Below are 13,294 nucleotides of genomic sequence, written 5' to 3'. Positions count from 1 at the left end.
AACTTTGTGTCAGCAGCAAATTTGCATATATGACTTTCAATGCCATCATCCAAGTTGTTAATAAATAATGTGAATAATTGAGACCTTGACAAAGTTCGTTGTGGGACAGCACATCTTGCTAGTTTGAGTACCTACCCAGTATCCCTTTCTTCTGTCACCTGCCACTCAACCAATTTCCCAGGCATGTCAGTAATATGTCCTTAATTCTGTGAGTTACCTTAGTTAACAGTTTCTTATGTAGATTTATCAAATGCCTTCTGGAAATCCATATAAAGTGTTCAGTTACCCCATCCTTAATGATAGATCCCACCTCTTTGGAGGGATGTGTGTAATGCTGCTATGTATGGACTCTCTCCACAACAATTGGGTGAAGTATATTTTGGAATGTTCAACATGGACAGGCCGTAATAGGCATGTTTCAGATCAGCCTCCTCAAGCCTTCCTTTCCCTATGACTGACTGGTCTTCTCAGCCCCGGAAGTAGAACATTCCGTCCATATGAGGAGAAGATTGCATTCCTAAAGGGAGAGTAAAATTTGAGACGTGATATTGAAAATAAAATCAAGCCCTACAAATGGTTCCAATAGGAAGTCTGTCTTTGTGTTTATCTGTATCCACAGCTGTCTTAAATAATTGACCATTATATTTAATAGGTATGTGAACAAAGATTTAGCATCAATGTACGTCATCAATTCAACATCCATAACTACAAGGTGCCAACCTTCTGTGATCATTGTGGCTCCCTTCTGTATGGGCTGATGAGGCAAGGGAAGCAGTGTAAAGGTAATGCTGTCCGTAAGGCACTCTGTCTCTACTTGCTGATGTAAATGAGAAAAGTAGGGTTTGTACATTTGCAGAGAGCAGGTGGTTATGGCAACAGACAAAGTGAAGTAGCAAGCACTGGTTTTCAGCAATCCAGACAAAATTTTCAAACGTGTAAAAGGTAGGGGATTTAATTATCTTGACAACTTGACAGTTACCTTGATTTAACCATGAGTTTATCCATTTTTTACACACTTTCATTTATACTTGATTCTAAAGGGCACTTGACTTCCCCAACAGGGCACGACCCAAAAGTGTCCTTGAATCTATTGAGGAGGAATAGTAACTCACCAAAAGGGTTCCCTACATTTCTATGAACTCTAGCAGCTTTACACCTTCTCCCAAAAAGTGTGTAGTGTAAAGTACACGTGTCATGCTTTTGACATCCCAGTTGTGGAAATTGAATCTAGTTTAAGGCAGTTATATTTTTTCATGTATAGTGGACCCCATGATCTCAGATGTACGAAGAACAAGTTGCTCCTAATCCTCACTATGTCCCAATTAAAGTTTTTGAAGACTATATAAAGAATGTGGTCCTGAAGCATCTATTTCACTCAATGTTTAATCCTGTTTCCTAAATGCTGTTTGCAGGGCAGTGCTTCTGAAATGAGTATAAAATCAATTAATAATTCTGTTCGAGCCAATCAGTTAGAACTCATCTGGAGTTAAAATGTCACCAAAATAATTTTGATGAGGAACAATCTGCTAACAGCCATTTGACACTGTCACCAAAATCAAAATGAACACTACTGAACTGTATTGACATTTTAAATTTGAATTAAGATCCTGTCTCTGTGTTTAAGTGAACTTTCAAAGATCACAGAATTTTTCTTTGAAAAGAGGAGCATGACAAAACCTTCCTATGTCCCAAGGTAGATGTTGCTGGTAGACTGCATTTCTTTTGGTCAACAATTCTTTCAGTCAACCTGCTGCCATTGGGATAGTAACAGGAATGACAAAAAGATTACAATCAGGAATAAATAGAGGGGATTGAATTCTACCAGCTGTATACCTCTTAAACTCTGAGCTGTTCCAAAAGATAAATTCCTTCTTAGACTTAATTACAGGATTGTGGTAATGAAATGAAGTGTCTGTCAAATGGCCTCACTAATGCAGACAATCAGCACAGTGTGGTCCCTTTTAATCAGAGCCATTTAATAGATGCCCTGTTAGCATAGGAATCCTGAGATCATATAGACTCCTTTATCAAGAGAGCCAGTGGCCTGCTGATGATTATGTGAACAGTCAGAGTGGCTGAGAGAGTTTGTGTTATTTCCTGGATACCTATCAAGATCTGGTCAATATGAAGGTGTTACATAATATGCTGGACATGTAGAATTCCACAGGGAAGTTGTTTTTCCCTTTGGCAGTTTTAAAGAACTGATATTCCTGACTCGGATTTACTCTCCGTGAAACACTAATATAAAATAATGTCTCTCCTCTTGGCAGTTTGCAAAATGAACATTCACATTCGTTGTGAGAACAACGTTGCCCCAAGCTGTGGAGTAAACTCTGTGGAACTCGCTAGGAAGCTGGCAGAGATGGGACTCAGTGCAGGAGGCATCTCCACTTTAAAGAGGAGGCAGACGGTAAGGATGCTGCTGAAGTGCTATTTCTAACATTGAATAATGAAGGTTTGTATTTGTAATCAATGGTGAACAATGCTGTCAGTGATGCAGTCCTTGTTTTGGCTGCCCTGTTTCCTACATTACAACCTCAAAAAGCTGTTCTTTGGCTCATTTGTTTTGCATCCTGAGATTGAAAATATGCTACAGAAATATAGCCATTGTTTATTCCAATTCCACACTTCCATTGGGAACCATGCCTGTCAATAACCATGCCTGGAATTTCAGGTGGATGATTTCCAACTATTTTAATTAGACTTCCCTAAAACTAATGGATGGCACAAACCTCTTAACACTTATTCTTGTTCTGTACAAACTTATGTGGCTCTGAACAAAGCTCATCTGTCTTGTACACACCGAGTCTTTTGGACTCCATAGGCTCAGGAAGTTTATCCAGTGAATGATTAAACTTCATATGCCAGTACGTCCCACATTCAATCCCTGCTCTGTGCTGAAGAGACAGATCTCTACTGGTGTAGTTGTCTCTGTGACTCCCTTGTTCGCTCCACACAGCCCTCCAACCCCACCACACCCGGCACCTTCCCCTGCAACCGCAGGAAATGCTACACTTGCCCCACACCTCCTCCCTCACCCTCATCCCAGGCCCCAAGATGATTTTCCATATTAAGCAGAGGTTCACCTGCACATCTGCCAATGTGGTGTACTGTATCCACTGTACCCGGTGTGGCTTCCTCTACATTGGGGAAACCAATCGGAGGCTTGGGGACTGCTTTGCAGAACACCTCTGCTCTGTTCGCAATAAACAACTGCACCTCCCAGTCGCGAACCATTTTAACTCCCCCTCCCATTCTTTAGATGACATGTCCATCATGGGCCTCCTGCAGTGCCACAATGATGCCATCTGAAGGTTGCAGGAACAGCAACTCATATTCCGCTTGGGAACCCTGCAGCCCAATGGTATCGATGTGGACTTCACCAGCTTCAAAATCTCCCCTTCCCCCACGCATCCCAAAAGCAGCCCAGTTTGTCCCCTCCCCCCACTGCATCACACAACCAGCTCAGCTCTTCCCCTCCACCCGCTGCATCCAAAAACCAGCCCAGCCTGTCTCTGCCTCCCTAACCTGTTCTTCCTCTCACCCATCCCTTCCTCCCACCTCAAGCCGCACCTCCATTTCCTACCTACTAACCTCATCCTACCTCCTTGACCTGTCCGTCTTCCCTGGACTGACCTATCCCCTCCCTAACACCCCACCTATACTCTCCTCTCCACCTATCTTTTTTTCTCTCCATCTTCGGTCCGCCTCCCCCTCTCTCCCTATTTATTCCAGAACCCTCACCCCATCCCCTTCTCTGATGAAGGGCCTCGGCCCGAAACGTCAGCTCTTGTGCTCCTGAGATGCTGCTTGGCCTGCTGTGTTCATCCAGCTTCACACTTTATTATCTTGGATTCTCCAGCATCTGTAGTTCCCATTATCTCTGAGCCAATCCTCAATCCAAGCCAGTAGCTCACCTTGAACATCATGGGCCCTCACCTTGCTCAGCAGCCACTCGTGAGGCACCTTATCAAAGGCCTTTTGGAAGTCTAGATAGATAACATCTACTACGTTTACCTAGTCTAACATACTTGTTACCTCTTCAAAGAATTCTAACAGGTTTGTCAGGCACGACCTCCCCTTACTAAATCCATGCTGACTTGTTCTAATCTGACCCTGCACTTCCAGGAATTTAGAAATCTCATCCTTGACAATGGATTCAAGAATTTTACCAACTACCAAGGTTAGGCTAATTGGCCTATAATTTTCCATCTTTTGCCTTAATCCTTTCTTAAACAAGTGGGTTACAACAACAATTTTCCAATCAATACAAATGTCCATTTGTGTTTGAGTGTATGTGTGAGTCACAAGTGTACAATCTCCTTGCTGTGTAGGTGCACAAATGAGAATATTAAGCTCTGTATACTGTATAGAAACAATGCTGGCTGCAATGCAAGGCATCAGACTGGGGGATTAGAATGGACGGGGAAGAGATTGGCAGGAAGATCAAAATTCCGTTAGAAATCTAACATGTGTTTAAAGCACCCTACATTCAGATGGTGTCTCTGTAGAGCCTGACAGGGGTGAGCGTATATAAAACCAGGAACAAAGTTGCTGCCCCAGGGTCTTCTCAACGCTATTTAGGAGACTGAGGCAACCTGGAACTGGGTTGCAAGTTCTGGGAATACAAAACAGGAATTGATTGTGGAAATCAGTACTGTAAGGTTTTAGACGTCCTGGTTTTCCACAGTTATTCCCAAATTGTACTGTCGTACAAAGCTCTACACCAGCAATGCAAAGTTCTATATTTTATGATGCAGACCTCTTTCGCTATATTCCCCATTGAAAGAAATTTGCATATTGTAGGACACAAACTTTATGTTATTGCATGTTTATTCTCAAACAGAAATTCTGACAAAAGAAACATTGCTCGTGTTGGTATCACATTGCAAGGATCAGGTGTTGGCTGTGACTCAGGCACAAAGTACAGTTTTAAGCAATACAGAAGAAACAATGGCAAGGTTGTGGAGGAAGAGCAGGGTGTGGGACTAATTAGAAGTTCTTTTAGGGAGGTACTCTGTTACAATGTTGATGGGTTAATGGACAACTTCCTTACTATGTGATTTTATGAAATAATCTCTGTCCCTGAGAAAACATTCTATTTCACTCTGACAGTTGTATAATCCAAGAACATTAATTAACTGGTATTAGTTATTCAGTCCACTGTGTGAAACAATTAACTCTTTGTATCTATCTTTTCTCAAAAAAGAGGCAAAGTCGTCAAAGCCGTGGAGAAAATGAGGCTCTAGGTATTGCAGTCGAGAACAGTAACAGCCAGCAAGTACAACGTAAACTGGGCATTGATGATTTCACCTTCATCAGTGTCCTAGGGAAAGGTAGCTTTGGGAAGGTAAGTGACACCCATAAACCAGAGAAGTCATGGGGCTGAATTTTCCTCTGGGCTCAAGAAATCCTGACCTCTGCACTTCTGCTGCACGCCAACCGCACATTCGACCCATACGTGACTTCACAAGTTACTTTCAACTGCGGTTTTCAACTCTGACTCTGGTATCGGCAGTTCTTACTGTCTTCACTGGGATCAGATTTGCAGTACAGTTTGTGACCCACATTGGAGTGTGATAGCGGAAGCAGGCCATTTAGAAAGCCAACCTCAGTTCTCCAACACTGCAGCCCAGCTCCTAACAGTCCTCTCAAAACCACCTCTCTCCCCTCCATCACTGCTACCCTACGCCCTATGCGCCTCAGAATCCACGCAATGTCGGGGAAAAATATTTCACATTTCTTGGGGGGAGAAAGTAAATCTCTCATGACCCTAAGAAAAAGCCTCTGTATCACTGAGACTGAGAAGAAATGCTTTCTGCCATGTGAAAATATCCTTGTAGTATTCACTTTTTTTTAGCTTTGATCAACAAACCAGAAATCACATCAAGGAACAATCTGTTATCACAAACCTTTGTAGCTCACCCTCCTGCCCAGCTTTGCGTCATCTGAAACCCTGCCCAACCACATTAGCAAATATTCCACCCAGGCCCTCTGTCTGGTCCTGCCCAGGGATAACCTGTCCACTTTGTACTGGTTCCTATGTCTCATTAATCTGAAACCTTTCCTCTCATACTGTCTTCTTTTTAACTTGCATCCTAACTCCCTATATTCTACTTTTAGGACCTCATCCCTTGTTTTAATTTTTGATTTGGGTTGTGGTACACATCAGTACCAATGGCTGTTTATCCCCCCAGCCCAGGATACACTGTAGCTGCTTCATAATGCCCTTGACCCTAGCCCCAATACATCATCATGCAATCTTGCATGCAGCCACAGAAACGTCTATCGAATCTCCAGTCACTGTAGCCTTCCCGCAGTACTCCTCCCTCCTGTCCAATGCAGCAGATACCAATCATGGTGCAATGAATTTGGCTGTACTTACTGTCCTCCGAGAGGCTGTGTCCCCCATTAGTATCCAAATAAAACAAAGAACTGTGGATGCTGGAGATCTGAATCAAACAAAAACAAAAAGTGCTGGAGAAACTCAGCAGGCCTGGCAGCATCTGTGAAGAGAAAGCAGAGTTGACATTTCGAGTCCAGTCACCCTTCTTCAGAACTGCTGTACTGTTCTGAAGAACGGTCACTGGACTCAAACATTGATCGTTTTTTTGCATTTCGCCAGCATTTCTGTTTTTGTTTGTATCCAAAGCAGAGGATTTAAAAAAAAATGTAACGTGTGGGGGGTAAAAAACAGGAGATTGGCAGAAGGTAATGATGTTTATTTAATGAGCCAGTGCAGACACAAAGGGCCAAATGGTCTCCTCCTGCACTATAACTATTCTCTGATTCCTCCAAAAGAAAGCTAAGTGTGGCCATGCACAGTCTGAAGCTTGGCTCTGCACCCACGCATATGTTCAAACATTGGTTTATAATATTATCTAGTACAGTCATGTAAGATGCTGGAACAAAACAAACCACCACACACACTGCTTGCTGTTTGCTTTGCTCAGCATATGGTAGTGGAATGACAACAGGCCTGCTGCTAATCTTTTATTATTTATGAACCAATCCATTATTGTGAAGCAATTGAGTTATGTCCTCCACAGCCCTGAGAGTAACATGACTATCACGAACAAACCTAGTTCTGGCAGCATTATCATTTTTCCTCCTTAAACAAAATAATCAGCATCTGGAGGCAAGTTCAGGTCCCATGATCATGCTTCTGCCTGATTCTGTTCAAGTTTTTCACATGGGGTTGCCCGGTGCAGGCAACATTCGTGTTTTCTTTCGATGATTGGAAACACAGTCTACAGCAAAGAATTTATTCCACTATAAACTTTTAAATTTGTTTTAGAAGTCAGTTTGCACACTTTGTTTTAATGTTATGGGTCTACATCCTGAGAGTTATCCTTATCATAATAGGTTAGCAGTCAGGAAATGTTTTTATAACATCAACTACAAGATTGAATTCAGCTTTGATTGTGCTTAAAATTAGATTTGTAGCTTTTTAGTGTAACCAAATACATGATTCATTATCATCTTCAAGTGAAGAGAAGTCAAAACAGAGAGTTTCTTTCATTTTTTTAGGAAGAATAGCAGTACATAATCAGATTAAACACATTTTAACAGGCTAAACTATTTAGAGAAAAATAAAGTGTTCATTTGTTTCAGAGATAATGGGAACTGCAGATGCTGGAGAATCCGAGATAACAAAGGGTGGAGCTGGATGAACACAGCAGGCCAAGCAGCATCTTAGGAGCATAAAAGTTGACGTTTCGGGCCTAGACCCTTCATCAGAAAACTTTTCTGATGAAAGGTCTAGGCCCAAAACATCAGCTTTTGTGTTCATTTCTTTCTCTGTTTTGCATTGAGCAGAAATGTCACTTTCATAACTTGCTGTCTGACCCCAGGTAATGCTGGCCGAGTTAAAAGGCACTGAAGATGTTTACGCTGTGAAAGTATTGAAGAAAGACATGATTCTCCAAGATGATGATGTGGAGTGTACGATGACTGAGAAACGGATCCTATCACTGGCCAGAAATCACCCGTACCTTACACAGATCTTCTGTTGCTTCCAGACTGTGGTAAGCATTGCAGAGATCAATTAAATCAGGTCCTATTACAAAGAATGTCTCAATTAAATGCCTTGCCTCATCCTGACCGCATTATAATTTTTCCACCTTCTGATTCAACATAATAGAATGAGATCCTTCTGGAAACCGAAGATAGTTAAGTGTTTGCATATTTTGACCTACATGCCTGCTATAGTAAAATGTTAAACAAGGGAATTAATATTGTAAGCATTATGTAGTATTTCCAGCACAGGAAATGGCCATTCAACTCAACTGGTACATTCTGCACCAGTGTTTATTCCATTCCAACACCATCTAATCCCATCATCATATCCTTCTTTTCTCCCACATTTCTAGTGTCTTGATCTCCCTTTAAAATGCATCAATGCTAGTCACCTCAGCTACACAATGTGTTCCATTTGCTAACCATCATTGGGTAAAGAAATTACTTCTGAATTCTCAATATTGAAAAATTACATTATATTGATGGTTTCTCATCTCACCCATGAGTGGAAACTTCTTCAGATATAATAGGAACTGCAGATGCTGGAGAATCTAAGATAACAGGGTGTGGAGCTGGAGGAACACAGCAGGCCAAGCAGCATCAGAGGAGCAGCAAAGCTGATGTTTCGGGCCTGGGGCCTAGGCCTGAAACATCAGCTTTCCTGCTCCTCTGATGTTGCTTGGCCTGCTGTGTCCATCCAGCTCCACACCCTGTTACCTCTATTATAGTGGAAACTTTTTTTCTCTTTTCTCTTTTCGAGAGAAAACAGCTCCAGTCTGTTCAATCTTTCCTGATAGGTAAAACTTGCCGGTTCTGTTATTGTCCCAGTAAATTTTTTTAACACTTTCCCCAGCACCTCTATAGCTTCCTTTACAATAAGAAACCAGAATTTTTGCCGTTCATCTCATTTTCCCACCCGAGATTCAACTTCTCCAATTTTCTCCTCATGAGGCTCCTGACCTTAATTCAGCCCAAATCTGATTGCACACTTTGTCACCCCACTAAATCCTGGGTACTTTCCAGTCCCATCATTACTGTGCTCACTAGCTCCCAAGTATTTGCGATAAACTTAAGCCCCTAGCATTTATTTTCAACTGTCTCCAAAGCCTTGCACTGTCTGATTTCTGTAACCTCCTCCACCCTTAAGTACTTTACTGCACCGACCTTCAGCTACTTTTTTAAATTCATTCACGGGATGAGAGCGTCACTGGCTAGGCCAGTAATTACTGCCCATCTCTAATTGCCCAGAGGGCAGTTGAGAGTCCATCACATTGCTGTGGAGTGACATCTGGGCCAGACCAGGAAAAGATGGGTTTCCTTCCCTGAAGGATACTAGTGAACCAGATGGGTTTTCCCTTGACACTGGTTTCATAGTTATCATTAGACTGTTACTTCCAGATTTTTAATTGAATCCTATGTGCCATGGTGGGATTCAATCCTGGGTCACCGGATTATTGGGTCACCGGATTATTAGGTCTCCGGATTAATATTCAAACGATAATGCCATTAGGTCATTGCCTCTCCTGTGCACATATAATTCTGTATCCATCAGGGGAGCATGAAAAGCTGAGCAGTTCTTATCGTGTTTACTTTGAAAGGTCGCTTCCCTTTACTCCTCAAGACAGTCATCCCAACTCCACCAAGAAGAATAATGATATTGTAAATGTCAGTGAAAGAAATAAATCATGGATGGGTTGGTGTTGTGGGGAATGATGAAGAGAATACTGCAGTCCCTTTGTTGTGCTTGACCCATTTCCCATGTTATTGCTTGTGCAGTACTAATGCCCTAACAGCAGAGGGATCTAGCAGCATTGCACAGCTCACTTGCTAACTGAATTTGGGTTGTTGTACAAATAGGAGAGTCTGAAAATATTCAGTGTTTGATGTTTTTTAATGAAGATTGGATTCATTATTGTCATCATGGGACTTGACTGGTTGATATATCTCCGAGTTTACAGTAGCCAAGATTTTATGTCAGGAGAAACAGTGGGCAGAATCTAACCGGGCCTTGAGCAATGTGGGCAGGCTTCACAATAAGTGGTAGAATCAGACAGAAACCTCGATGCCAGGATCATCTCTATGCAACGTCCACCCCACTTTCCCCCTCACCCCTTACCCCTCACCCCCCCATCTTTTGCCTGAGTGGCATGGTGAGCTTCTTGCCAGAAGAGTCCCCAATTGATGCTTTTTGTTGCTCGTTAAACAGTACGTTAACAGCTTAACTCACCATAAGTTGTGATCTTACCAAACTTGGCATAAAAACCCACCATTGGGTAAATGTGACAGAAATCAGAATGGGTTCCCGGAGAGTTCAGCTGTCTGTTTACTCCAGAGGGCATCCATGTTAGACACTGGGCTCCAACAGCTCAGGATACTCCAGCCCATTGCACTTCATATCCAAGGACATTGGCATTCGACATATGCCAGCCTCTAATGGAACATCTCTGGTGCATTTACAGGGCACTTCAGTGCTTCAACTTGAGCTGTACTGGCACTTACCTACATGGTAATACTTTGACTCTCAATGACTTGTGCCCAGCTCATCGACTGAAGCAGGTAGCCATCTCCAGGCTCTTCACTCCCTATCATAGTCCTCCCTCACTCTGAACCTACCTGGATGATTGCAGCATCCCTGCCTTGCATTTTTGTGCTTTGCTGTCTCAAACTGAGGTACCAGGCTCACATTACGGCCATTTGGCATAGACACAAAACCTGGCCAGACAGTGGTGAGATGCTGAAAGAACAGCACACAGTAAGATAGGGCAGATATACGCTGCGATTATCACAGCAAGGGCTCAAATGGTGAGTGTAGTAAAATACTGTGAGAAAACTTGTTCAGTCGAAAGGTGAGAATTACTCCACCAAATGTAATGCAAATCACACTAAGCGAAAAACAATGGCGAGATTTCACATATTTTCCCTTTTCCACAGTGATTAGAAATGCATTTTAGCACAACATCCCCAGTGAGGGATTTGGGTCTTGCCTCAATCAGCCAAGGAATTGTGTATCTTGTTAACCAATCAGACTGAAGAAGTTTTAAAGAGCCCCTCTAAGTTAGAATACTGAATAAATGCCAAATCTGGTACAGAAGCAAAAATAAAGAAGAAAGAAAGATTAGCTTACAGGGGAAAATAAAAGAAATATAAAAAGATTTAAAAATTTTTATTTTACGTTTGAGAAATCTGAAACAATATCAAAGGATTTAGGATTGAGCTGAGGAGGAACTTCTTCACCCAAAGGGTTGTGAATCTGTGGAATTCACTGCCCAGTGAAGCTGCTGGGGCTACATAGTTGAATGTTTTTAAGGCAGAGATAGATAGATTTTTAAACAGGAAAAGAATTAAGAATTATGATGAATGGGCAGAGAAGTGGAGTTGACTCCACTGTGATCTTATTCAATGGTGGAGCAGCCTCGACAGGCCCAATGGCCTATTCCTGCTCCTGTTTCTTATGCTTTTATGTACTTACAGAGATTCCATACTATATAAGCTCACTTTCAATGCCAGAAAGGTCATCTGTAAATACCTACGACTTGTTACTCCATTCGAAATCCACTTCCACACGAGCCTTCACTTTTTTATGGCAAGTTCAATGGCTAATTGATGACCAATTACTCCAACTTCACACACTGCATGTGTTGCAACTGATTATTTCATCTCTGGGTTAGATACCCACTGGAGGAGCAGGGCAACAGAGAAGCAACTTGCTGCCTTCTACAGATTGAGATGCTGCCTGATTCACTGCTCATAACTGTGAGTGCTGAAGGCCTGAGATTTACAATAAGAAAAATAGAAAGGCTGTTTTGTTTTCACCTAATGCTGCTGTCTTCAACAACACTATCCTTGAATAACCCTGAGGCATTTTATTGCTTTGATATTGTTCCTGTTTTAATTTGGACTCTGGGATATGTGTCATTGAGCTGGTACCCATCATTCTCACCTAGTAAATTCGGCTGGCTTATTCCAGGGGCTAACTTGAAACCTCCAGTTTCTTCGCAGATTTATGCCATAGCACTTGCATTTAGTTGGAGCACTTCCAATCTTCAAAATCCAAATTAACTTGAAGTCAATATAACAGTTGTTACTGAAAAATTGAAATGCACTGTTTCTTCATGTGACAAATCCCTCTGGGTGAAAATTGCATCATGTTGATTCTGACAATGTGAATACTGATCATGCTCTTGTTAGAGGAAAGCAGAATGATAGAAAGAGGCATTTTCAAACAACTGAACATGTGCTGGTGGTGGTTGTGTGTTATAGTTCACTCAGGAAGTCTAAGTTGCCATGGAAATGTGAATTTTATCTGCATTTCATAGTCTGGAGTTATGGATATGTGATAAATGGTATCTAATTTAAATATATTAGTTTCGTTTTTCGAGTTTGATTTCAAATTTGAGACAGATATGTGCTGGTTACTTCTCTGCAGGACTTCCCCTTAAGAAAAGAGAGAGATCTAAGAGTCTTTCTGAAAAACTGATGAGGTTAGTTCATTGTTCTCAGAAAGCAAGTCACAACAGATTCTAGTGGTAGAAAATGGAAAGATGGATGTGCTGTTGGGTTAATGCCCAGTAGAGTCAAACATCAGGACATTACCTTTATTTTCAGTTCAGAAAAGTCTAGGATGAACACTTTTGTTCTTTTTAAGTTCAGTTCAGAACTTGAGAAGAAGATGCCGGGTTGACATTTAGCAGTGTTTAATTCCTCTCCTACACCAACGAGTCAAGGCAGTTCAGGAACTTGTGATCTCATCAGAAGAGATTAATTTGTAAAACCTCCAAGCCAGGAGAGTGTGGTTAAAATCTGCAAAATTTGAATCTGTCAGATATGCAAAATGTTCACCTTGGTGGACTTGGAAGGGATTCATCTCTGATCCACATAGTCCATAATAAGGACATTGTCAACAGTAAGCCAATTAGAACAAAGAAATTGAGATTGAGACCTTGAATCTCTGTAATGGAGAGTGTCAGAAAATAAGTTGAAACTTTGTTGCTTGGGTTTTAAATAATTCTTTCGTATGTTAAAATTTTTCTATTGTTTTCTTAAAAAAAACCTACAGCCTCAGGCAACTATGTCTCAGTGACTAAAGACTACATTAATGATCTAAACAAAAAGAATATAATCTATCAAACCAACTTTCATCCTGGGATTTGGCTTGTCCAATAGGGTCATCATCTGGGATCATACAGCTGGTATCAGTATTGATGTTTCTTTGATCACCTGACTAAGCAGGAATCTGTCCCATTCTTCCTTCCTGTTATTGCATGTGTTATGAAAT

General features: G+C 41.6%; 1 protein-coding gene across 2 annotated transcripts in view; it reads left to right on the top strand.

The window, feature by feature from the left end:
• The window catches only part of prkcha (protein kinase C, eta, a), a 239,013-nt gene that overhangs the window by 139,668 nt on the left and 86,051 nt on the right, over positions 1-13,294 (top strand). For both annotated transcript variants that reach the window (XR_007248298.2, XM_048538173.2), the window contains exons 6-9: positions 653-782; positions 2,271-2,410; positions 5,210-5,350; positions 7,854-8,027. Coding sequence is in view for 1 of the 2 variants with exons in the window: in XM_048538173.2 (XP_048394130.2) it covers positions 653-782; positions 2,271-2,410; positions 5,210-5,350; positions 7,854-8,027 (585 nt within the window). In the remaining variant the exon portion in view is untranslated. The remainder of the gene's footprint in view (positions 1-652; positions 783-2,270; positions 2,411-5,209; positions 5,351-7,853; positions 8,028-13,294) is intronic.

Source organism: Stegostoma tigrinum, chromosome 10 (assembly GCF_030684315.1).
Source record: "Stegostoma tigrinum isolate sSteTig4 chromosome 10, sSteTig4.hap1, whole genome shotgun sequence".
Lineage (NCBI taxonomy): Eukaryota > Metazoa > Chordata > Chondrichthyes > Orectolobiformes > Stegostomatidae > Stegostoma > Stegostoma tigrinum.
This window is presented reverse-complemented; position numbering and strand designations above follow the sequence as displayed.